The 24869-nt window shown below is 39.9% G+C and overlaps 2 protein-coding genes across 2 annotated transcripts in view; one reads left to right on the top strand and one right to left on the bottom strand.

Annotated features, from left to right (window-relative positions):
* The window catches only part of LOC121441678 (A-kinase anchor protein 14-like), a 44852-nt gene that overhangs the window by 16576 nt on the left and 3407 nt on the right, over positions 1 to 24869 (top strand). The gene's annotated exons all lie outside the window — the stretch shown is intronic.
* Positions 7 to 24404, bottom strand: LOC121441677 (NF-kappa-B-activating protein). The gene is made up of 9 exons (XM_041642889.1): positions 23856 to 24404; positions 20312 to 20392; positions 13337 to 13407; positions 13015 to 13155; positions 10440 to 10503; positions 8468 to 8577; positions 8304 to 8379; positions 6821 to 6970; positions 7 to 3170 (listed from the first exon to the last, which is right to left on the bottom strand). Exons 1-9 carry the CDS (start codon positions 24233 to 24235, stop codon positions 2996 to 2998), a joined length of 1248 nt encoding a protein of 415 aa, XP_041498823.1. The 5' UTR covers positions 24236 to 24404; the 3' UTR covers positions 7 to 2995.

The raw sequence follows: 24869 nt of genomic DNA, 5'->3' as shown, positions 1-24869 counted from the left end.
AGCACATCAAACCACATAATATTTATTGAATAATAAACTTGTGGTACACAACCCAACTGCATTTTTGCTTTTATTCGTTATCCATTCTGTAATAAGTTGTTTTCTGTTTTTGAAAAGGTTTTTGTCAACACTATATCATGATTTTGGAGTTTGGCAAGCACAGAGTTGCATTTCCAACAATGCTCAAGTTCACCCATTGGCCCTTAGCTGTTTGGTCCTTCTCTGTGCCTGCCTCCCGGCTTGATACACATTTTTATGGGTATGCTGGGTAACAAAACGGCAACACTTCTGAGCTCATACTACCCAGTCTGAAGGGTTTGCTTACTCACAGACCTCTTCTACTGTAAGGTGAGCCTCACTGCCAAATTCTGAAACCGAATGTTTTGGCTTCTAGAACACATCACATGCTTATTAGTACAATGAACTAGAGAGGGATTAGCGCCCTTATTCTTTTCTGGTCTTGTTTCTACCTTCACACTGGGTCATCATGTATTCCTACCTTCCTTATGAGACTCCTAAGCTTGGTCACACAATTTTAAAATGTCCAAGACAAATTTACACTATACTTTGAGTGACAAAGACATACAAGGAACACAGAATACTTGTAACAAACAAGACATGTGGTAGGACTGAGCAAGTCTTCTATTTTTTTAACTATTATCTTTGTACAACAATTTAAAAAGGAGAGAAAACCCTGTGAACAACAGGTGAAGAGGTAAGAAACTAGGTAAGTCTCTTTACAGAACAAAATGAAGTATTTAAATTACAATCATTCTACATAGATTTTAAATGGGCCTAAAGAACTTGAACAATACAGCTAGAACCCTAGCCACCATCTTGTTCACTGGGAGTGTAGCAAAAAGAAGTCCTAACTCAATGTTTGTTCAATTACAAATGTGTGTGTGCGCATGTGTGTGCACGTGTGTGTGCATGTGTGTACGTGCATGTGTGTGCGCACGTGTGTGCATGTGTGTACGTGCATGCGTGCGCATGTGTGTGCACGTGTGCGTGTGCGCGCACGTGTGTATGCGCGTGTGTGTGCATATGTGTGTAAACCAGGAAGATTTGCCTTTGCAAACAGTGGCTGGCTTAGAGCTCAGGTGATAAAACACAGTTTGAAGCAATAACTCAAGCTAAAAATAAAATACTTTTAGCCTTCCACTTTTTTTTAAAGGATCTGCTATTAAAGCTGGTCTTTGCAGATCTTATCCGAATGAACTGACTCAAGGAATGGTAGGTTTTGAAATAAATTCCTATCTTTTCTTTCATTGACTGTGTCTATTCTATACAAGAGAAGAATCGAAATAAAACCCATAATACTTATACACCATAAAATTGTTGCATTTAAACTACATTACCTAAGAAAAATGAAAACATATTCATCCAGTCGCTAGGAGCCAGTTAACAAAATCTAATGCCCCCCCAGAATAAAGTTTAAAGTAGGAATTATAAACTTTACATTGTATGACATGAGGAGGTGTAGGAAACAGTAAGACTTGAAACTTTGGAAGCTAGTTTCCATGAAGTTTTAGGAAACTGCAGACTTACTAGACTGAGAAGAACAGATACAGTGAAATCATTTCAAGTTCAAAGATCACAGATGTTGCTACATGCTAACTGCTGGCCAGTTCAGCAGCTGTGGGCTAAAAACACATTTTCCAAGAACATATATTCAACTTTTCGAGCAGTGATAAAGTGAGGAGGGTTTCTACAAAGTTAGGGATTAAAGACATTGATTGATATAAAAAAGCTGAAGAGTTTAACAATGTTTAAAATCAAAGCTGATAGCCAGGTGCAGTGGCACACACCTCTAATTCTAGCACCAGGAAAGCAGAGGCAGGCAGAATTCTAGGAATTCCAGGCTATCCAGGGCTACACAGTGAGACTCTGTCTCAAAAAAAAAAAAAAAAAAATCTGAGTACATAAAGAACACAAATGAAAACATTTAATATTTTACTTTCATTATCATGAAACAGCTAATTAAAATACTGACATTATATTTTCCCTCATTAGCACTCCTGATGTTCATTCCTTTAGATATTATCCTATCAATAAATATCAGCTTAGCTAGAAATAGTATTTTTATACCGGCACAACAAGAGACTTCCCAAGACTGCATTTCAAAATTTTTTTTTTTTTTTGCACTGCTGGGGATGTAGCTCAGGGCCGCATGCATGATAACCACATGTTCTAACTCTGAGCTACACCCTGGCAGCTGAAAGAACTATCTTAAGTAATTCATTAACAACTTAAAACATCTAATGCTCACATTTTCTATTCCACACATCTGTGAGTTAGCCTTTTGGTTTGCTTGCTTTTAGAGCAGAGGTAGACTTAGCCCAAAATACATTTCTAGGGCAGACTATAGAAACAGTCAGTTTTCAAATTCCAGAATTGCTTTTTACAGCAACACTGTCATTCATTTTGTTAACAGCCCATTTGTGACACAGTCAAGACAGAGATATGCCATTTCCAAGTTCTGCTGGGGCAGGGGCAGACACTGTATAAAGCTAAAAATATTCACACCAAATCACAACGTAAAATTTAAACTTCTGCTGCCGCTGCCACTTTCTCTCTGTGACACCTTTCTAACATTGCATGATTTCACTCAAAATTTGGACTTTCAAACCAGAAAGTTAGGGTCAACCTTAAAAAGCCCAAAATAACTTACTAATTGTATCAACAAGCATCTTTTATTGAAGGACTGAAGGATTCAGAAGGCACGGAAGCACTGAAAAGCCATTCCAGAGCGCAGTAGCCTTTTTGGCTGGGCATAGTGGCACACATCTGGAATCTCAACACTTGGAAGGTAGAGGCAGGAGACCAAGAGCTCAGAGTCATCCTTGGCCACAAAGCCTGAGGCCAACCTGAACTGCTTGAAACCACACATCAAAAAGTAACCCCAAAAACAAACAAAACAATAACCTTTTTATGCCTAGAACCCACAATTTCCTTTTTGATGTTAGAAATGTCCACTTGTACAGTGGGAAAGTCCTCACTTGTCATCCTTCCCTTTGGTCTTCCTGTACACCATCTCCCGAAAGCTGGCCAGAATCTTGTTCTCCCTCTTCCGTCTTTCTTCCTGGTTAAAGGATGCAAGGGCTCTCTTCTCGTCTGCACTATAGATCTGGTTCTCTTTCCGCAGTCGCACGGCCTCCATTCGACGATGCCTAAAGACAATTTTAGTTTTTAATTAATTTCTTATTAATAATTCTTATACTATATCCTCATTAATCCTTTCTTAATATAGAATCTTCTATTTAAAAGGTGACAATAGAACCTGGAGATAGGTCATCAAATGATTATACATTTTATCTATCGATGGTCCCTTTTCCTTTAACTTATATCTAGTAGTGATGATCACCAATGTTTGTCAGCATAGTGGATATTATCATTAATTTCAGATTAAAGACAATTCTTTTTTGCTTATTTCTAATAAACTGACATGGGAAACTTATTAAATGTTTTAGATGATGTGCATTTTTTTGTTTTTGGGTTTTTGTGTGTTTTTTAAAAAGAGTTTCATTAAATAGCTCTGGCTAATACGGCTGACCTCAAATTCACACAGATCCACCTGCCTCTGCCTCTCCAGCACTGTAATATAAGGCACGTGCCACCATGCCCAGCCAGTAATAGTGGGTTTTGTCTTTGTGGAGTCCATAACAGGGCAGATGAAAGATTTCTCTTAGTTAGCCAAGTGTCACTGATAAAAGAAGAGAATGAAGTGAAAATCTATAACTGACGAGGGATCCTGTGGATACTTTAATATCCTTAGAATCCAGAAGGGTCATAAAGAAAACGGGATGCAGTCTAAGAGTTAGATCAGTAAAGTATAGAAGCAGAGGAAAACTATAATGTTGAATTCAAAGGGTCTGTTATTTAGAGAGAAAAATTAATGACCTTTTTTGTGCATATGTACCCAAGCCTACATAATTATTTCAAGAAACTTCTCTCAGAAAAACCAAGAAAGACTGGGTAACAAGAGGAGAGAATCATTTCAGGTTCGTGTAATGGTATCTAGGGATAAGATGGGAGAGTCAAGGAAATGGGAATATATTTAAGTTGTTTAGTGCAGTTACATGGAACAGAAAGATGCTATAATGAACACCTACATGCGTGTCTCTAGTCCATGGGCAGGATTTTCTCTTGGGTACCCTAGTATAGTGCTGCTTGGTTATAATGCACATGAGAATCCAACTTTCCAAGATAATGTCACATTGTTAATGGATATGCTACCACCAGTGTTTAAGAGGTCTTGTGGCACCACATTCTCTCAATATCTGCCACTGTCAAAACTTTGAATCTCTTCTTATTAAGTGGGTACAAAACAGTATTTCACCAAGGTCTTGATTTCCATTTCCAATAATCATGAACATCATTTAGTTTATATATAGGATACATGTATTCTTTTGATTGACCTTCTGTCATTTCCCCGTATTTCTTTTATAGGTGTTCATTTAAATATTCTCATTATCAGCACTTTATCAATTGTGTGTATTGCAAGAATCTTACCTGAGCTTGGAATTTTCACATTTTAATGTCTTTTGATGGACACAAGTTCTTACTTTTAGCCTAGGCAAACTTCTAGGTAGGACATGTTTTGTATTGCTTATAAAATACATTTTTATCTAAGAGGCACCCTCTCTGAATGTATGTTATCTAGTGGCTACTTTTTATATATAGTGACTCAGTGTTCTATGTTCTTCTTTTAACATATAGATGACATTTTTCCTATTCCATTTCCTGAATACTTCTGCACAGATCTGGCATGCTCTCTCATACACACAAATTCCACACATGTAAAACTGTCCTTGGGCTCTGCATTTTATCCCACTGAATAATTAGGTTATTCCCTACGCTTCCTAAGGCCTGCAAGCTCCTTAATTCTCATCTCTTGTAGGCCACATCTTATTTGCCTACTCTTCTTTAGAAGTAACATGGCTAATCTTGGCCTTTCAAACTAACAAATACATTTTAGAACATTTAGAGCATTTAGAACAGCTTTATTAAGTTTCATAAACTGCTGTGATTTTGTTTTAAATTTTATTGAATCTACAGATAAATTTGAGAAAACTGATTTTACAATATTGCTATTCTATCTTTGAACATGGTCTGTCTCCATAATTCTTCTTTAGTGTTTCTTTTTTATTATTCATCCATTCATTGGTTTTTCAGGACAAGGTTTCTCCTTGTAGCCCTGGCTGTCCTAGAACTCTCTGTAGATCAGGCTGACCTCAAACACAGAGACCTGCCTGCCTCTGCCAGAGAGCTAGAACTAAAAATCTGTACCACCACACCCAGCTAAACTTTTTAATTTTTTAAATGTGTATGAATGTTTTGTATATTTGAATGTATATCTATCTATACAGCACATATGTGAAGTGCCTGCAGAGGCCAGAAGAGGACTTCAGATCCCCTGGGACTGGAGTTAAAGCTGCTTGTGAGCTGTCATATAGATGCTGGGAATTGAACCTGGGTTCTCTAAAAGAGTAGCCAGTGCTATTAACCACTAAGCAATGTCTACATTCTCTTAAGGATTCTTTATGTTTTATAGTTTTTCCTGTGGGGGTCTGGGGATCCTTTTGTTAAGATTTAGTGCTAAATTATTCATATTCTGATACTATATAATATACTTAAACTATAAATGTTTAATTATATTTCCTTATATATTATGCAGTTATACATTATTAGTTATATTGATGATATATTTAATAGTATTTTCTAGTTTCCTGTTGCTGAGATATAAAAACACAATTGGTTCTGTAATAACTTTATATGCAACCATTTGTTAACGCCCTGAAGAGTCTTTGGGACCTTTTATGTAAATAATCATCTCAATCAAAAAAAAATTGCTATGTTGAACCCTCCTTACTGATCCTTACATTTGTAGTGGATTGTCCTTACCATACTGTCATCCTCCAAAGTGATGCTGGTTTGCAGAAATCTAAGATTCTGGGGTACTTTAGAAAGAAGGGTCCACATATATTTGTCTCTGCTATCAATTCAAAATAGCAGTTTTAGTAGGTAGCTTGTAATCTTAAAGAAGCCACAGTTCCACATGAGTTCAGTACTGCTGCCTTTCCTCTCCCTGATTGGTCAAGTATTTTCTGTTTCTTCCATAGTCTTATTTCCTCATGCTGAATCTCACATCCTTCATGATCCCTAACTGTTACTCACTTCCAGAAATTCTGGTCCTCTGAGACCTGGAAGCAAACTCAAAAACCAACAAAGTTTATCTCATGGATTCCCATATTCTTCTATGATAGATGGCTGAACTTAACTATATTTTCCAGGGGGAAAATTATACCAAAATATGAATACAAAATAAAACTGGAGGGCTGGGGAGATGGCTCAGAAGTAAAGAACTGGCTGCTTTTCCAGAGGACCTGAGTTCAATTCCCAGCAACCACAAGATGGCTCACAACCACCTATAGTGAAGTCTGGTGCCTTCTTCTAGCATGCAGACAGAACACTGTATACATAATTAAAGTCATTATTTAAAAAAAAGTGTATACCACCACTGCCTGGTGGACCAGTTGTTTAAAATAAAACTGGAAACTAGTCTTTAAATTTGGAGATATTGTAAAGTTTGAGGCTAAGTTTTATACATAGTTAAATCTTATTTAAGTATGTTTTTCCTAATGAAACCAGTATTTGTGTGTGTGTGTGTGTGTGTGTGTGCATGTGTGTACGTGTATACTATTTTCCATTAGGAAATAGTCACTTAGTGAAAACATCACCAAAATATAATCCTAGTAGTAATAGAGAAGGAGAAGGAAAAGAGTTAATTATGGAAACTGATTCAATGCCCAGAAAATACCTGCTACCACTCATTACGTAACCCGAACATTCAAATGATGCGATCTCTTCACTCGTCAAGCCAATTTCTCCTCTTCGTGGGATTCGCTTTCCAGCTTTCACGTATTCAGCCATAGCTGCACCCTCACCAGGTAACAGAGCGTGGCCATAGCTACAAGGTAATTCAGAATTCACAAAAGACTCATTAAACTATCTCCATAGAAAAGGAGCGCACACGTCATTTTCCCTCAGATAGTAGTGAGCATAACAGTACTGAGCAGCTGTGTGCCTGATGTGAGTTACTTCATTTTTATTAGAGAACATTATACTGTACTACTAACCTAGAAATGTATAAATAATCAGGAAGAACAAATGAACCAATATTCACAAGTAAAAACTCACACCTTATAACTGTGGGTTAATTAATCAGGTATTACCATTATTGTTTGTCCTCAGAGCATTCTCTCTAAAAAACCCAAATAAATAATATATCGCAAAATAACTTGTAACAAATAATAAAATAATGCCATACGGGCCGGGCGATGGTGGCGCACGCCTTTAATCCCAGCACTCGGGAGGCAGAGGCAGGCGGATCTCTGTGAGTTCGAGACCAGCCTGGTCTACAAGAGCTAGTTCCAGGACAGGCTCCAAAGCCACAGAGAAACCCTGTCTCGAAAAATCAAAAAAAAAAAAAAATAATAATAATGCCATACGGTAAAAATTATCTTTTGCCTTTGATTAAAAGAGATTTTTTTTAAGCAGTTCAGTGATGGTTTCTTGTATTTCCTATTAAACTTGAAGCTTGTGACACAAAAGTAATCTCTGCACTTACAAAATTTATATAGTTATAAAGATAACTATACTATACTATAAGGGAAACACAAACAATATACTGCAGCATGGGCTGCAGAGGAGGCTCACAGTTAAGGTAGAGACATTTACCATCAAGTCTGCTGACCCAAGTTCAATCCCTGGTACCTATATGGTGGAGGAAAAGAACCGACCCCTAAAAGTTGTCCTCTGACTTCATGCTTTCCCCTCCCCCATAAAAAATGGGTAAACTGATAAAAACTTTAAAAATGGCACTGAACACGAGAAACAAGCAGTGCTGTGAGGACTAAAGAGGGTAGAAGCTTTGGGATTCGCCATATGCTCCTTCTATTGGAAGGGGACTTTGAAGGACAGTTAAAGAGCTTGTTTTTATTTTGGAGAAACCAGGTCTCCTGTAGCCCAGACTGGCCTTGAGATCACAATGTAGCCTAGAATGTCCTTGAATTCCCAGATCTCCCTGCCTTGTCCTTCCAAATGCTGGGATCACAGGTATAAGCACCATACTGAGCTAAGAAAGTCCTTTAGATACTGCAAATACACTGCTACTGGCTGAACGCACAGTTCAGGGTCAGCCTGCTAACCTGGCATGACCATACTCAGTACTGCAGAAAACAAAGCAAATAGCCTACAATAAAGAGAACCACCAAACCCCACAATTGTACGCTTCTACTTACTTCAAAGGCTTATCATCTTGGGAAGCAAGTGTTTTGGGAGCCTCTGGGCCAATGAGATCTGATGGTTCTTCTGCCTCTGCATGAAAAATATTAAGAAGCACATTCACAACTTGACTAATCAGTTACTGTTTCATGTTTTGAGTTAGTCAACTGCAAGAACCTACTTGATCGATCCTTCCAAGGATTCTCTAGAAATTCTTCTTGGGACTCTTTGGAGCTTGAATCACTGGAGTCTTTTCTGTTCTTCTTAGACTTCTTTTTCTTAGATTTCTTCCTGCAAGGATTATAATACAAATTAAGTATTCTCATATTAAAAGGCATTCTCATGTTTTCTTTTCAATTCAGTTTTCTCAGTTAACCCAAGTAGTATTTTACTATCAACAAGAAATAACTAAAAGATTAACAAAATATATTTATCATGTAGAAAGTTAATGGAAATAAAATAACTTAAAAGTTAACTCTCAGGCCGGAGGTGATAGCTTATGTCTGTAATTGCTGCAAAAAAAAAATCTTTTTGTACACTGTAAAGAAGTGTCACTTTGATTGGTTTAATAAAAAGCTAAATGGCCAATAGCTAGGCAGGATTTTCAGGACAGAGAATACTGGGGAGAAGGTTGAGTCTCCAGTCAGACGTAAAGGAAGCAAAACCTGCAGGAAGAGAGGTAAAAGCCACGAGCCACATGGTACCACACAGATGAATAGAAATGGGTTAATTTAAGTTATAAAAAAAGCCTAAGCTATCAGCCGAGTTTTCATAATTAATAAAATGTCTCTGTGGTGTGATTTGGGGGCTGGTTGGTGGGACAAAAAAAGACTAACTACATGTATTCCTAGCACTTGGGAGCTAGAGGCAGGAAAATCAGGAGTTCAAACACATTCTATGATATCTAGTGAGCCTGAGGCCAGCCTGGGGTTTATAGACCCTTGTGTAAAAATAAAAGAAAAGAAAATAAACATCAGAGATTAAAGAGATGGTTCAGCAGTTACAAATGCTTGCTGCTCTTTCAGAGAACTAGAGTTCATATCCCAGCACATCAGGTAGTTCCAGGGGACCTGATGCCCTTTACTGTCCTCTCCAGGTACCTGTATAAACATCACACACACACACACACACACACACACACATATATATATATATACACTTAAATGAAAATAAATCTTTAAAAAAACATAAAACAATCCCCAAAACAAAAAAAACCACAAAAACAAAACAAAATGCAAAAAAAAAAAAAAATAACCGCCACAAAACAAAAACGAGTTCTCATCAATGTAAGCGTTAATAAAAGTTTTCAGTATAATGGGTTAAAATACAGCAAATATGTTTAAATAGCAGCATTCAAAGTAAACTCCCACACTGCTTTACAATCTCAGTGATATACTGACTCTTGACAAAGACCATTAGTGTTTGCTAATATGTCAAAAAGAGACAAACATCTGTTGCCTACTGATGGTGTTACATAGCACCACCTAGAAAGTATTCCTGGCCAAAGTTCCAATTTGAACCTTGCCCACCTCAAGATACCTTCCCCTTCTCTCTCCAGGAAATAGAGAAGACAGAAAAACATGCTAATTTACTCTGAATAACCAATTTGATTAGGGACATTAATTGTATTCTGATTTGAATAAACTACAGGGAAAAAAAACTACAGGGAATTGACTATTAAATTTTTTTGTTTTCTCAAGACAGGGTTTCTCTGAATAGGACTGGCTGTCCTGGAACTCACTCTGTAGACCAGGCTGGCCTGGAACTCACTCTGTAGACCAGGCTAGCCTGGAACTCACAAAGATCAGCCTACATCTGCCTCCTGAGTGCTGGGATTAAAGGTGTGAGCCACCACTCCCCAATGACTGTTAACATTTTAAGCACAATAGAAATTACTATCTTTACTTTTCTTTAAACGAATACCTTTTAGAGAAAGGTACTAAATTATCAAATTATTTATGGAGGGAATGATAGCTCTCATTAGTACCAAAATGACTGGAGGGTGGTAGAGATTACCCATGAGAGGGTAATAGGTCAGACTGAGTGTGTGTGTGTGTGTATGTGTGTGTGTATATATATATGACCATTATACTATTTTACATAATTTTATCTACATTTCAAACTTTTTCATTAAAAAGAAAAGAAAAACTGACGTCCTCTGTTTTCTCTTTTTTTCTTTTTTCTTAGCTTTCTTTGCTCTTCTTTTTGTATCTTCATCTGAAAATTAAAGCACATTATTATTAAAAAGAATTTAAAGTTCAAAATCCCAATATTTTAACAGGTAAATATTCTATTGTAAATATTCATTAGTTGTTTCAGAGAAATTTATTCATTCTAACATTTATTGAAACTTGCCAGGAACTATACTAGGGGCAGGAATCAAAGAAATTAAAGCCATGGACCAGCAAGATGGCTCAATGGGTAAAATGCTTACTATCAAAACTGACTTGAATTTGAGCCCCAGAACTATGTGTGGAAGGAGAGACTTGATTCCTATAAGTTGTTCTCTGATATCCACACAACTTATAGGTATGTATGAATGCATAACACAAACAAACGATAAATAAATAAATGTAAAATATTAAAGTCCCCACTAAGTATTAATAATATAGGGAATCACTATTAATTTACTCATTGAGTTAATAGCATTGATTAAGTAGGAAAATGTCCTATTTCAAAGATATATATAGCCGGGCGATGGTGGCGCACACCTTTAATCCCAGCACTCGGGAGGCAGAGGCAGGTGGATCTCTGTGAGTTCGAGACCAGCCTGGTCTACAGAGCTAGTTCCAGGACAGGCTCCAAAGCCACAGAGAAACCCTGTCTCGAAAAAACCAAATATATATATTTAGTCAAGGAGAATGGCAACTTACTCTGAAGAGCTCATCAACTTCCCCTATTCCCATATTTTATGCAACTATATCAAAATGCTAAGAAAACTAATAATAAAGATGATGATTACCTTATTCCCTTTACTTCCCGAGAATTGTCAAAGTTTCATAGCGAGAAAAACAAAAGCAAAAAGGAACAACGCTGTGTATGTAGCAGAGGAAGAGAATGCTTTCCAGAATCTCAGTGGAATGGAGGAGAGATGGTAATGAAACAAGCAGAATCTGGGCTGACAGAGGAAAGCATGGAGGAGAACAAACTCTAACTGGTCTTAACAATAAAAACCTAGATATTAGGGGGTGAAACTTGAGAGATCAGAGAAGCAGAGTGGCCAGTCACTAGAGAATTCTTACCTCTACCAATGCTCAGATTGAAGGGCCGACCATATCTCTACAAATCCTCAGACTGCTGCGTCTCTATGAAACTTCAAAATGCATCTGTCTCTACGAATTCTGAATCCCTCCGACTGCATCCCCCCACCACATCTCACACTGCATCCTCACACTGCATCTCTGACTGAATCCTCAGACTGTATCTGAGACTGTATCTCTGACTGCATCCTCAGATTGTACCCTCAGACTGCACCTCAGACTGCATCTCACACTGCATCCTCAGACTGCACCTCAGACTGCATCTCACACTGCATCCTCAGACTGCATTTCCGACTGCATCCTCAGACTGCACCCCCGACTGCATCCTCAGACTGTATCTCTGACTGCATCTCTGACTGCACCTGCAGACTACATCTCAGGTTGCATCCTCAGACTGAGCTCCTGTCTCCTCCCACCTTATATTCCTCTCTGCCCATCCTTATAACTCCTGTCTCCTCCTCCTCAGTGCTGCGATTAAAGGCCTGTGATCACAAGTGCTGGGATCACCTTTGTGTGGCTATGTTTCTTGTTTAGACAGATTCAATCTCGTGTAGCCCAGGAAGGCCTTGAACTCACTGAGATCTGTCTGCCTCTGTCCCCCGAGTGTTGGGATTAAAGGTGTGTGTCACCACTGCCTGGCCTCTATGGCTAACTAGTGGCTTAGCTCTGCACTCTGATTGATCTTTAGGTAAGCTTTAGTTGTTAGATGACAAACAAAATATCACTACAGCTTAGGGTGCATGGGGATACAGAGGAATCTTAAAAGCAGCCAGAAATGCACTGGCAAGATGACTCAGTTGATAAGATTGCTTATTGCTGGGCTTGAGGACCTGAGTTCAACCCCCAGGACCCACATGATGGAAGGAGAGAAATTTCTACTCCTCAAAGTTACTCTCAAACTTCTACACATATCCTGTGGTATGCATGTCCACATACACACATATGAACAAAATAAATGAAGAAAAATGTAATAAAAACCATGGCTGATTTGGGACAATAATTAAGGAATGGTTGACCTGGAAGTGGTGACTAGTTGTTTTTGAAATCTGTGTATCACAAACCTACTGCATGTCCACTGCTGCTCAGAGTAAGCCAAGGCAAAGCCGGGAGTGACTAGCTCAGAAGGCAGAGGCCTGCTGTACCAAGTGACACATACTTAAGTGCAGAAAATATAATCAGAAAACTAACATGGCTAGAATTACAGCTATAATTCAACAAATTTTTAAAAAGCTCAGGGGCTAGAGTGATGGCTTAGTAGTTAAGAGCCCTGGCAGCTCTTCCAGAGGACTGGGTTTGATTCCCAGCACTCACATGGTGGTCATAACGGTGACTCCAGTTCCGGGGGATCTGACAGCGGAGGAAATACACATGGTGCATAGACACGCTTGCAGACAAAACACTCCCACACATAACATTTTGAACAATGAGAATGCAGTCCAGGGTTTGCAGAATGACACAGCTTTCTTACCACTGGAGTCTGTTTCGGATTCAGAGTCACTGTCACTGTCTTCAGAATATTTCTTATGTTTTCTTTTAGATGACTTTTTCTTTCTCTTTTTCTTGGATCTTTCTTTTGAATGACCAGATTTCCTTTTCTTCTTCTTTTCATCTGTTGTAAGTACAAATGAAAAATTAACTTCTACAGAAGTATTTCCAAACATCTTACTATATTGGAAATGATGAAAAGAAACAGCTGTTTTGTAGCCTGGGTAAAAGCAAGGTCCAATGTGCAATTATTTATAAACATACTTTTGAAATTTATGAATTAATTCCTTATTTTACAAAATTACCTTCTGAACTAGATGCTGAAGTAGTGCTTTTCTTTGGCTCTTCATCCTCTACTGGTGTATGTTCATCAGAGCTGAATTACAGAAAACGGTTGTAAGAAATATGTTCCATAGGGCATTAAAATAAGCACTTACAGTTTTTCAGCAACAGCGCTCATTGCCTAGGAACCTTTAAAGCTTGTAAAATTATTCTTATTATTAATGTTGCTTTTATCTTACTTGTGTGGGCATTCTGCCGACACATATGACTGTGCCTGGTGCCCACAGGGGCCAGAGAGAGCATCGGGTCCTCTAGAATTGGCTGTACAGAATTATTACTATATGGGTCTTGTGGCTCAAACTCAGGCTTGATAGCCTGTGCTCTTAACCACTGAACCACCTCTCTAGCGCCCAAAGACAAGCCATTTTTGTAAGAGTATATTCAAGAGTCTACCATCTCCTTAATAATAAAATAACTTATATTTATATAATGCTTCAGAGTTTACACAGTATGTTAAAAAAGCAGTGTGTAGCTGGGCAGTGGTAGTGCACACCTTTAATCCCAGCACTCAGGAAGCAAAAGCAGGCAGATCTCTGTGAGTTCAAGGCCAGCCTGGTCTACAGAGCGAGTTCCAGGACAGATTCCTGCCACACCAACTCCAGTGTCGTCTGTGTGACATGACATATGTCATTATGCCGGACGGGAGCTACATGTCCTATGGGACTAGGCTCCCTGGAGGTCAATGGCAGATGGCCCAGTATTAGCCACTGCTGAGGCATAGATGTGTTTCTCGATTAGCTGGCTATGCGGGATATGGGCTTTGCAAATCTCTTTTATAATAATAATAATATCCTTTTTTTTCCTTTTTTTTAAAAATATTTTTTTATTTAGTATGTATACAATATTCTGTCTGCATGTGTGCCTGTGGGCCAGAAGAGGGCACCAGACCTCATTACAGATGGTTGTGAGCCACCATGTGGTCGCTGGGAATTGAACTCAGGACCTTTGGAAGAGCAGGCAATGCTCTCAACCGATGAGCCATCTCTCCAGCCCCCAATAATGATAGTCTATGTATCTACAAGACAAGGATTGTCTCTTCACGAACAGCTCTGGGATAGGGAAGCACAGTATGGGAATGTATAAGACTACATACACGGGATGTATGATGAGCAAGGGAATAGATAAGGTATGGACAAAGAGGGTTATATTATACTCTGAACTTTCTGGATAGGCTTGCTAGATCCCAACCCCCATGGTGTCTGCTGCATAAGAAGGTACTAAAAAGTATATTTCAACAGGTGCAGAGAACTGATTGGGTATATTTGGTCACTAGATGAATAAAGGGTTAGGAAGAGGAAGGGCCATGATAGCGATAATGAGACAGAAACTTTCTATTCATAAGATGAAAGCACTTGCCTGAGGTTTACATTCCCAAGGACAAGATTTCCTCTTCTAAGGACGCTTTATGTCTAACACCTGTTCCTGATAATATACTTTTCTTAAATATAGCTGATGTGACTAAAAGAAGCTTTCCTACTGTGCCAACCAATGATACATGACCTTCTGATTTGTTCTTTGTTTGAATACTATATAATGAAAACATGAATTCAGTAAAATCGCAGCAGATCCCAACCACTCTCTTGTGTGTTGTGTCTGTCTGTCATTCACCGAACTTGCACCTTCCTGATTACCAAGACCTGCTTCTCCCATGGTCTGAGTGGCTCCCCACTCAGTCCGTGGCAGGTTCCAAAGCTACACAGAGAAACCCTATCTAAAAAAAAGCAATGTGTAAGATTTATATTTACAGAAGAAATTCACAAGATAAAAGTTGAGAAATAGAAAACATAAGGAAAGATCAAGAAAAGGCAAACATGAAGGTTAATGAAAGAGTTCATGATTTTATTATTGACTGTAGGAATCAAACCTAGGTCTCACTGATGCTAGGCATTTGCTCTATATCCAGGAGATATCATAGCTTCAGAATTTTATTCTAAGTAGGTAAAGGATATACACTGGAACAACTCCCATCTCCCCATACCTTAACAGACTACAGAATTAGCAAAATAAATTCTGAAAGTAAGCTTTTTGTTTGGGGGTTTGAAAACATTTTTCACATTTAGCTTGTTTAGTACGTGTGTGAGTGTGTGTAGGTGTGCACGAGTGCACGCGCGCACATATGTGTACACTACTGTGGGGGTCTGAGAACAATTTTCAGGATTTGGTTATCTCCTTCTACCCATGTGGGTCCCGTGGATCTGATGAAGTTGTTGGAGTTGGCAGCTGAAACATATGGCTTTTGAGACAGGGTCTCTAGCTCATGCTGGGGTTTAACTCTGTGGCTAAGGATAGCCTTTCACTTTAGCACCCCCCCCCCCCCGCCTCTACCTCTTCAATCCTGAGATCATAAATCATGTACCACCATGCCTGGTGTATTTGGTGCTAGAGATTAAACCCAGGGTCTTAGGCATTCTAGACAAGCCCTCTACCAGCTGTTATCTGCACAGCAAGTAGAGTGTGCACTGCTCTTGAACAGCAGCTGAGCTTGACTCCCAGTACCCATGCTGGGGGTGGCTCAAAATCACCTAAAACTCGACTTCAAAGAAATCTGATATCCCTGGCCTCTGGGGGCACTAGCGCCTAGCTGTGCATACCCATGGAAATCCACACAATACATATAATTAAAAATAATAAAAATAGCAAGACATGGTGATACACACCTTTAATCCCAGCACTTGGAAGGCAGATGCAGGTGGATTTCTGTGAGTTTGAATCCAGTCTGGTCTACACAGTGAGTTTCAGGACAGCTGGGGGCCACATAGTGAGACCTTGTCAAAACTAGTAAATAAATCTAAACAAAAATTTTAATTCTTTGGGACAGGCTCTAAAAAATTAAAATGCTTTGATGGTCCCAAGGAAAGTTAAAATATTGTGTCATCCTTAAAGTTTGGAAGATCACATGATATAACTTGGATATTACTTATCAAAATATTTTTAGGGTTTCTTTTAATCCTCACTCAATGAGTTCAGGTATCTGTAAGAACAGGTTTCAGATAATATCGCTTTATCATCCTGACACAAATTATAGGTTTCTTGTTAAGCACACTGTCTCAAAAAAATCCAAGAGTGGAGCTGAGTAGGGTAGCTCACACCCTTAATCCCCACAGCTGGATCTGAGTTCAAGGCCAGCCTGGTCTACAGAGTGAGTTCCAAGACAGTCAGGGCTACACAGAGAAACCTCTCACAAAACCAAAAATATAAATAAATAAAAAGGCCGGGCGGTGGTAGCACACACCTTTAATCCCAGCACTCGGGAGGCAGAGGCAGGCGGATCTCTGGGAGTTCGAGGCCAGCCTGGTCTACAAGAGCTAATTCCAGGACAGGCACCAAAGCTACAGAGAAACCCTGTCTCGAAAAACCAAAATAAATAAATAAATAAATAAATAAATAATAAATAAATAAATGAAATAAGCATGGGGGCCAGCAAGCTAAAGGTGCTTGTTGTCAAGCCTGAGGTCCTGAGTGCAATCCTTAGACTCCATACTGTAGAAGGAGAGAGCAACTCCACCTGTGTGCTAGGGCACACAGATACCCGCTTAGAAAATATTAACGTTTAAAAAGAAACTAAGCATCAACTAAAAAGTACTAGGCCTTCAGAGTATTAGATATAGAAAACGTTTATTTGAAATTGTCAAAGAACAAATTTAATTAATAAAAATGATGTCATCAGCACTAGGAAACATTTTTTTAAATAGCAGCATATTAATTTTAAAAATTCTTGGTGACCTTAATATAGACTTGAAACTCTGAAAATCTAAGAGGAAACCCTTTGAAATACGAACATACGGGATGAAGAGATGGCTCAGTGGTTTAGCACCTTGGCTGTTCTTTGCAGAGGACCCGAGCTCAGTTCCCAGCACCTACATGGCAGTTCACAACCATCTGTAATTCCAGTTTCAGGGGCTCTAATGCTCTCTTCTGGCCTCTGCAGGCCCAGGGTAGTATGCAGTACACTTATACACAATGTAGGCAAAACACTTATAAAATAAATATTTTTCAAAAAACATAGGTGTAAGTAAGAACTTTCTAAATAGGATACCAGTTGTTCACAAAATAAATCCCCAGATCAACAAATGGGGCCTTACAAGATTAAAACCTCTTACACAGCAAAAAAAAAAAAAATTGAGTGAAGAAACAGCTTACAGAATGGGAGAAAACCTTACATCTGGCAGAGGAGGATAACAAGACTATGAGGAACCAAAAACATTAAACAAGAAACCAACACAATAAATGCACTCAGCCAGGTGGTGGGGGAACACCCCTTTAGTCCCAGCACTTGGGAGACAGAGGAAGGCTGATCTCTGTGAGTTCAAGGCCAGCTTGGTCTACAGAATAAGTTCCAGGACATCTGGGTCTACACAGAAAAACCCTGTCTCAAATAAACATACAGATAAAAAATAAATAAATAAATAAAGACTAATGAAATGAACAGATGGTTCTCAAAAGACAAAATACAAATGGTCAATAAACACATACAAAAAAATTCAACCTCATTATCCATCAGTGAAATGTGGATGAAAACTACACTGAGAGTCCACCTTACCCCAGCCATTAAGAAAACAACTAAGAGCCTGGCAGTGGTGGTGCACACCTTTAATCCCAGCACTCGGGAGGCAGAGGCAGGCGGATCACTGGGAGTTCGAGGCCAGCCTGGTCTGTAGAGCCAGTTCCAGGCCAGGCTCCAAAGCTACACAGAGAAACCCTGTCTCAAAAAAAAAAACCAAAAAACAAAAAACAAAGAAAGAGAGAGAGAGAGAGAGGGAGGGAAGGAGGGAGAGAGAGAGAGAGAGAGAGAGAGAGAGAGAGAGAGAGAGAGAGAAAGAAAACAACTCAGTACAAATGCTGTTGAGGATGTAGACAACAGGGAGCCTTTATATACAATCAGTTGGAAAATAGACTGATCCAGCGTCTGTGGAAAGCAGTATGGAGGTTTCTCAAACAACAAGAACAACAAAAAAAAATAGATCCTCCACAGAATCTAGCTCTACCACTCCTGGGCATCTGCCTGATCTGCCTGATCTGCCCAAAGGACTAGAGTCATCACATCACAGAGACACACACACACAATGTAAACTGCAGACTATTCACAGCAGCTCGGCCGTGGGACAAACCTACAGACAGACCTACAGATGTAGTGTATGTGCACAGTGGAAACATTTCCAGTCAAAAAGAAGAATGGAAGCCGGGCGGTGGTGGCGCACGCCTTTAATCCCAGCACTCGGGAGGCAGAGGCAGGTGGATCTCTGTGAATTTGAGGCCAGCCTGGTCTACAGAGCTAGTTCCAGGACAGGAACCAAAAGCTGTGGAGAAACCCTGTCTCGAAAAATAAAAAAAATAAAAAAAAAAAGAAGAATGGAGTTCCACCATGTACAGGAAAACAGGTGCAAAAGCCTATCATCCTGTTGAGCAAATGAGGTCAGTCCCAGAAATACAAATTTCATGTTTTATCTGATTTGTGGTTCCCAGATTCTATATAGTCCCATAAGATCATGTATGTATGTATAAAATGAAAGAAGAAATGAAAGTATTTAGGAGAACAGAAGGAAGCAAGGGGTGGGAATATGGCAATGGACAATGTTATATCTGTCTGAACGTTTTTTTAATTCAGGGGTCAGAGAGGTAGCTCAGTTGATCAAATGTTTGTCACATAAGCACAAGGACCTGAGTTCAGATTCCCAGCACCCACAGAAAAATGATGGGTGGGGTGGCATTCACCTGTAACTCTAACACTCAGAGGCAAAGACAGCAAGATTCCTAGGGCTTATTGGTCAACCAATCATGCTCACTGAATCAGCACCAGGTTCATTGAAAAACTCTGTCTCAAAAAACAAGGTGCTGGACTAGCAAGATGCCTTAGCAGGTAAGAACACTTGATGCCAATCCTAACAACTTGAATTATATCTCCTATAACCCTCACAGTGGAAGATAACCCAACTCCTGGAAGTTGTCCTCTGACCTCCACATGTGTTATGTGAGTACACCTAGAACACCCGTGCACGGACTGTGTGTGTGAGAGAGAGAGAATAAATCAATGTAAACTTAAAATATAAGGTAGAGAAGAGATCACAGAAGATATCTGACTTCAAATTCTGAACCCCGCACACAATCACTCACACACATGAATTTTCCAGGCTTTTGAGTGTCTACTTTCCCCAGCTCACTAGCCCACTTCCACTCTCAGGAGGACCTTCTTTCTTACCTCTATTTTTATTACTTATGCTAATACCTAGCAGTCTGATGGTGGGTTAGTTGAAAAAAAAGAAAAATATTATAAATATATTATTTTTAATAACGAATCTGAGTAGGAAATTAATGATTCATGAGTTATAATTTCAAGATAGCAGTTAAGCAGGACATGGTGATCTATGCCAGGAATTCCAGCATTTAGGGGGTTAAGGCAGGAGGATTGCTGTGAGGCTGAGTTCTGCCTTGGTTATTACACTGTGGGTTCCAAACAGCCTGGATCACGGAATCAGACCATGTCTCAAATACAAAACAAAACAAAGCAACCTCCCCACACACACACACAATGAATGTGCTAAAATCTACTAACTGTATCTGTAATCATTACCCATGTTCCATGGTTTTTTTTTTTTAATATAAGGGGTAAAATAGTATAAATCATAAGAAAGCAAAAAAATTTTTGATAAGTACTTGAAGCTCTTCACTTAAAAATTTTGACAGTAGGGCTGGCGAGATGGATCAGTAGGTAAAGGCGCTTGCTGCTAAGCCTGACGACCTGAGTTCAATCCCTGGGACCCACATAGTGGAAGGAGAGAACCGACTCCTGCAAGTTGTCCTCTGACCTCCACCTGTGCACATACATACATGTGCAAATAAATAAAATGTAAGAAAATATAATTAAAAAAATTTTGCCTGCAGACCAGGATTTAAACAAATGCTATTAACATTTTAAAATTATATTTTTTTAACCTACTTACTCTGGTTCAGGATTCTTTGGAGAAAGTCCCCAAACTTCAGGAGCTCCCAATTCTCCAATTCTCTCTCTTTCACTTAATCTCCTAAAAGATATAAATATTTAAATTATAACTCAATGGATGAACTGTTTCCTAGACATACAATAAAACTCAACAGGAATCAAGTCTTCTAGTATTATGTTCCTCATATATCTTTTGAGACAGGATCTTACCGTGTTGACTAGGCTGGCCTTGAACTCCTGGGCTCAAGTGATCCAGCCTTCGAAATAGCTGAGGCTACAGAAACACCTGGATTTATGTATGTTTGAAAAGTTAATAAAAACTTGATTTAAATATAAGCTCTGTAGGTAGGAGTCGTGCTCTGATAGTATCATAAACAGGTGTAAACTATAGAGTGCTTCAGTGGCAGTGGCAAAAATGGCAGTCAGACTGTCAAGGGCATCTCTTTTACTGAATGTGTGGCATAGCTTCTAAATGCCCATTTAACTGTAAAGTGTAACAGAAAGGTTTTGAGGGTGAAGGAGGTTGGTGTTTTGTTGTTGGTTTTTTTTTTTTTTCCTTTGAGACGAGTTTCTCTGTGTAGCTTTGAAGTGTGTCCTGGAACTTGCTTTCTAAATCAGGTTGGCCTCAAACTCACAGAGATCCACCTGCCTCTGCCTCCCTAGTGCTGGGATTAAAGGTGTGCGCCGTCACCCCCGGCTAAGAAAGGTTTATATTTAAAAATAAATTCATTTGTTCACGTATATTTATAAAGTAGTGAAAGCTTTTGATTTGGTCAAACTTTGCTTTCAGAAACCTAGGAATTAGTGAAGATAAAGATGAAATAAAAATAAAGGGAATTCTGGAGAGAAAGGAAAATTTTCTTTAACAAAAACTGTCCTCATGCTCCATAAGGCTTATGACCAGTTTTCCATCCAGATCCTTTTAGGGGAAGGAGTATGTTCTCTACTCTTGGGAGGACACCTTTTTTCATTTTGTGTATGTGGCTAATTCTGTTTTAATATTTACTACTACTCATAAACTTAAAATACAAACTCTGGGCGGGAGAGATGGCTCAATGAAGAGCACATATTGTTCTTGCAGAGGACTGGAGTTTGGTCCCCCGCATCCAAGACGGTTGATTCTCAGCTGCCTGTAACTCCAGCTCCAGGAAATCTGATGCTTCTGGCCTTCCAAGGCATCTACACTCATATATACATATCCATACACAGACGCACATTCCTACACAGAATTCAAAACATAATAAAAATAACATCATGTATAGTGGTTGGTGCCTTCAGTCCCAGCACTTGGGAAGCAAAGTACGGCAGGTCTCTTTTTGTTGAGGCCAGCTTGGTCTATATAAGTTCTAGAACAGCTGTATAGACAGACCTTGTCTAAACCACCCCCCCAAAAGAAATAATTATTCGAAGATAAAAAATAATTATTGGGGTGGAAGCCTGAATTTCTTAAAGTGTAGTAGCTTGCAACTTACAGTTTAAAAATTAATCATTATAGCACAAATATAATTGGCTTGATTTTCTTTTAACTTCTTTCATCATGGGAAAAACTTGGAGGTTTTTTTTAATTTGGTCAAAACTATAATTTAAAAGGGAATTCATCTCTTTGTAACTGCTAGGGGAAGAATGCCTACCCAACCACAAAGAACACAAAGCCTCATACCCGTTGCTCCTGTAATGTTTTAAAAGTTCTCATTTTTAAACACATGCTACAATGCCTAGTACTGAGCCTAAGACACAATGTTTAACAGACAGAATAAACTTCAAGTCATCTAAAAGTACAAATGCAAATTCCATCCAATGAATTATAACATTCCAGTAAACCCTCTCCACCTGTTTTTGAGACTGGATCTCATATAGCAGGGTCCAGCTAGTCTTCAACTCCTGATCCTTTCTCAAGTCATGGGATTAGAGACATGAGCTCACAAAACTCCTGGCTCACCGTTTGCTTTCCGGCCCACATACTCTGTGGGGACTACACCATGCTGAATAACTTAAATTGGATAATTAAGTCTCTAGCAATTCAGAACTATCTTACTGTTTCCGTTTTCACGCATTTATGGAAGTTAGTAGAACCTTAAAAGCCTTGTTGCTAATTTCCCGCACCTCTTTCTGGTGAAGAAGAGAAGCTCAGAAAGGTCAACTGTCTTGCCCAAAGCTACCTGCTTCATGGCAAACAAAATCTTCATCCTCAAGCAGAGTGGCTGTGAAGCCTGCCCTTTTTACTATTAGACTTTATGTCCTCCCCTCCTGGAAGGAAAAAAAAATATCACGAAAACATTTCTCAACAGTTAGAGAGTTTACTTGCCCCTAATGCCTGTAATGTTTTAAGTTTTATCCTTTTAAAACACATGGTAAAGGCCTAGTCCAGTGCCTAAGACATAATGCTTAACAAACATGATAAACTTCATAATATTAGCACTATGACTAATGCAGCAATAAATGCCTCTCTCTTAGGGTCTCACTCTCCCTCAGGCTGACCTTGAATTTATTCTGCAGTCCAGGCTACCTGCCCTCCATTCTGAATGCTGAGCCATCATGCCCAGCCTTTTTTTTTTTTTTTTTTTTTTTTTTTTTGGTTTTTCGAGACAGGGTTTCTCTGTGGTTTTGGAGCCTGTCCTGGAACTAGCTCTTCTAGACCAGGCTGGTCTCGAACTCACAGAGATCCGCCTGCCTCTGCCTCCCGAGTGCTGGGATTAAAGGCGTGCGCCACCACCGCCCGGCATGCCCAGCCTTTTTAACGTATTTTCTGAGATACGGTCTCGTGTATACCAGGCTAGCCTTAAACTTGCTACGGAGATGAGGACGACAATGATCTGACTTCCTGCTGAGACTCATAGCTGTTGCAACCACAGGCTTTTTAAACCAAGAACTCCATTAGAGGAGATCTGATCTCAATACCTGCATTGCTTTTCATGGTCAAAAATGGCTGAGACCACTTCACAAAACTTTTCCTAATATAGCCTCATCCACAGTTTGGCAGAGTACTTTTCTTACATTCATCTAACCATCTTGCATAGAGGAAGGTTTCCTCCTACCCAATACAGATCCTTAATTAAAATCCTTACCAATTCCCAGCAAAACTTTCCCACTGACATCGTGTTATCGCAAGCTCGTCTGTTCCTTCATGCAACAAGCGATGGTTGTTGCATGCCTACCAAGAGGCAGGCACTACTAATTCTGTGAACAATAAAATAGAACCTCTACTTTTCACAAGTTCAGTTTAGTGAAGAATAAAGAGAAGCTCACGGATAATGACACAACCAAAGAACTACAATAGAGCCGAGGCTCTTAGCGTTATCAGCCTGCAAAGACAGGAGGGGGGAAGTAGGTAGTGGGAAAACGGGGCACTTTATGAAGGAGTCTGGGGATGAATGAAAATTTAAGTTAGAAAAGGATAAATAAAAAGGTCGTGAGATGGACTGAAGAACAGGATGAAAAAGGTGCGAGGTGGGTGGGAAGCGAAATACAAACACAAACAATGAACGACTAGCCGGACTCAAAGGCGGGCGGACTCGTCCAAGAGAGGATGCGGCGATCTCACTCACTTCTGCCGCAGACTCTCCTCCCTCTCCTTGTCCAGCAGGCTTGGCCAGGGCTTGTCGCCCCCGCAGGGGCGCGAGTAACCGCCATAATAGGCAGACGAGGATGCAGAAGCAAAAGGGGCACTCCGCTGCGCAGAGGGCCGCTCTCGAGAACGCGATCGAGAGCGGGAGCGGTAAGACTGGTTTCGAGAGCTTTGGCTGAAGCCGCTCAGCGAATGGCTCAGACCATTCCGGTCACAGAGCCGAGAACAAGAGCGCGAGCGAGAGCGGCGACCCCGCGGGGAGCGGGAAGACTTGCTGGGCTTAGGGCTCCTCGACGAACTGCGCCGTTTTCCCCCGGAGGCATCCCTTTCAGGGCTACGGGAGCCCGACACTGGAGCCATGGTGGTGGAAGCTGAACCCGCCAAGGGGCGGGACAAGGGGGCGCTCTTGCGGCCCCCAAAGGGTCTAAGATGCCAAGCGTCCAAGAGCCCGCAGCGTTTAGCAAACCAGAAAAAAAGAAAAAACCCTTGGAAACAGTTCCGGGTACGTCGGTAAACCCCTTCCCCTGGACCCAAGCTCCTTGCAGCAAACAGGAAGGGATGGGTGTATTAGTATAAAGAAGCCGGTCGGGAAACTCGAGCCACGGACTCGTACAGTTCCTAGTGAGGCTTCAGAAATGTAAACCACGCGAACACTAATTCTTTGTTCGTTCTGGAACTCTAATACCTGGAGCAAAGTTACGATGAATGCTGTACATATTTCATTGAGTAGCTGTGTGAACAACACCAATTCTCAATGTGTTCCGTGTGCGGTTTTATTTGGTGTGAGCTTTTGTATCTGTGTATGTAATGAAACAGACACACGTACGCGCGCGCGCGTACACGTACACACACCGCTCCTTTTTTTTTTTTTTTCCTTTGAAATCTGTGGGCACTGGAGAGAGGGCTAAGTGGTTAAGAGCACTGACTTCTCTTCCAGAAGACCCGGGTTCAATTCCCAGCACCCATATGGCGGCTCACAAACTGTAGTTTCAGT

This window comes from Microtus oregoni, unplaced genomic scaffold (assembly GCF_018167655.1).
Source record: "Microtus oregoni isolate MIOR12 unplaced genomic scaffold, Mior012 000080F_ref0000499, whole genome shotgun sequence".
In the NCBI taxonomy this organism is placed as follows: domain Eukaryota; kingdom Metazoa; phylum Chordata; class Mammalia; order Rodentia; family Cricetidae; genus Microtus; species Microtus oregoni.
Note: the sequence above shows the minus strand (reverse complement) of the source record. Positions and strands in the feature narration are given on the sequence as shown.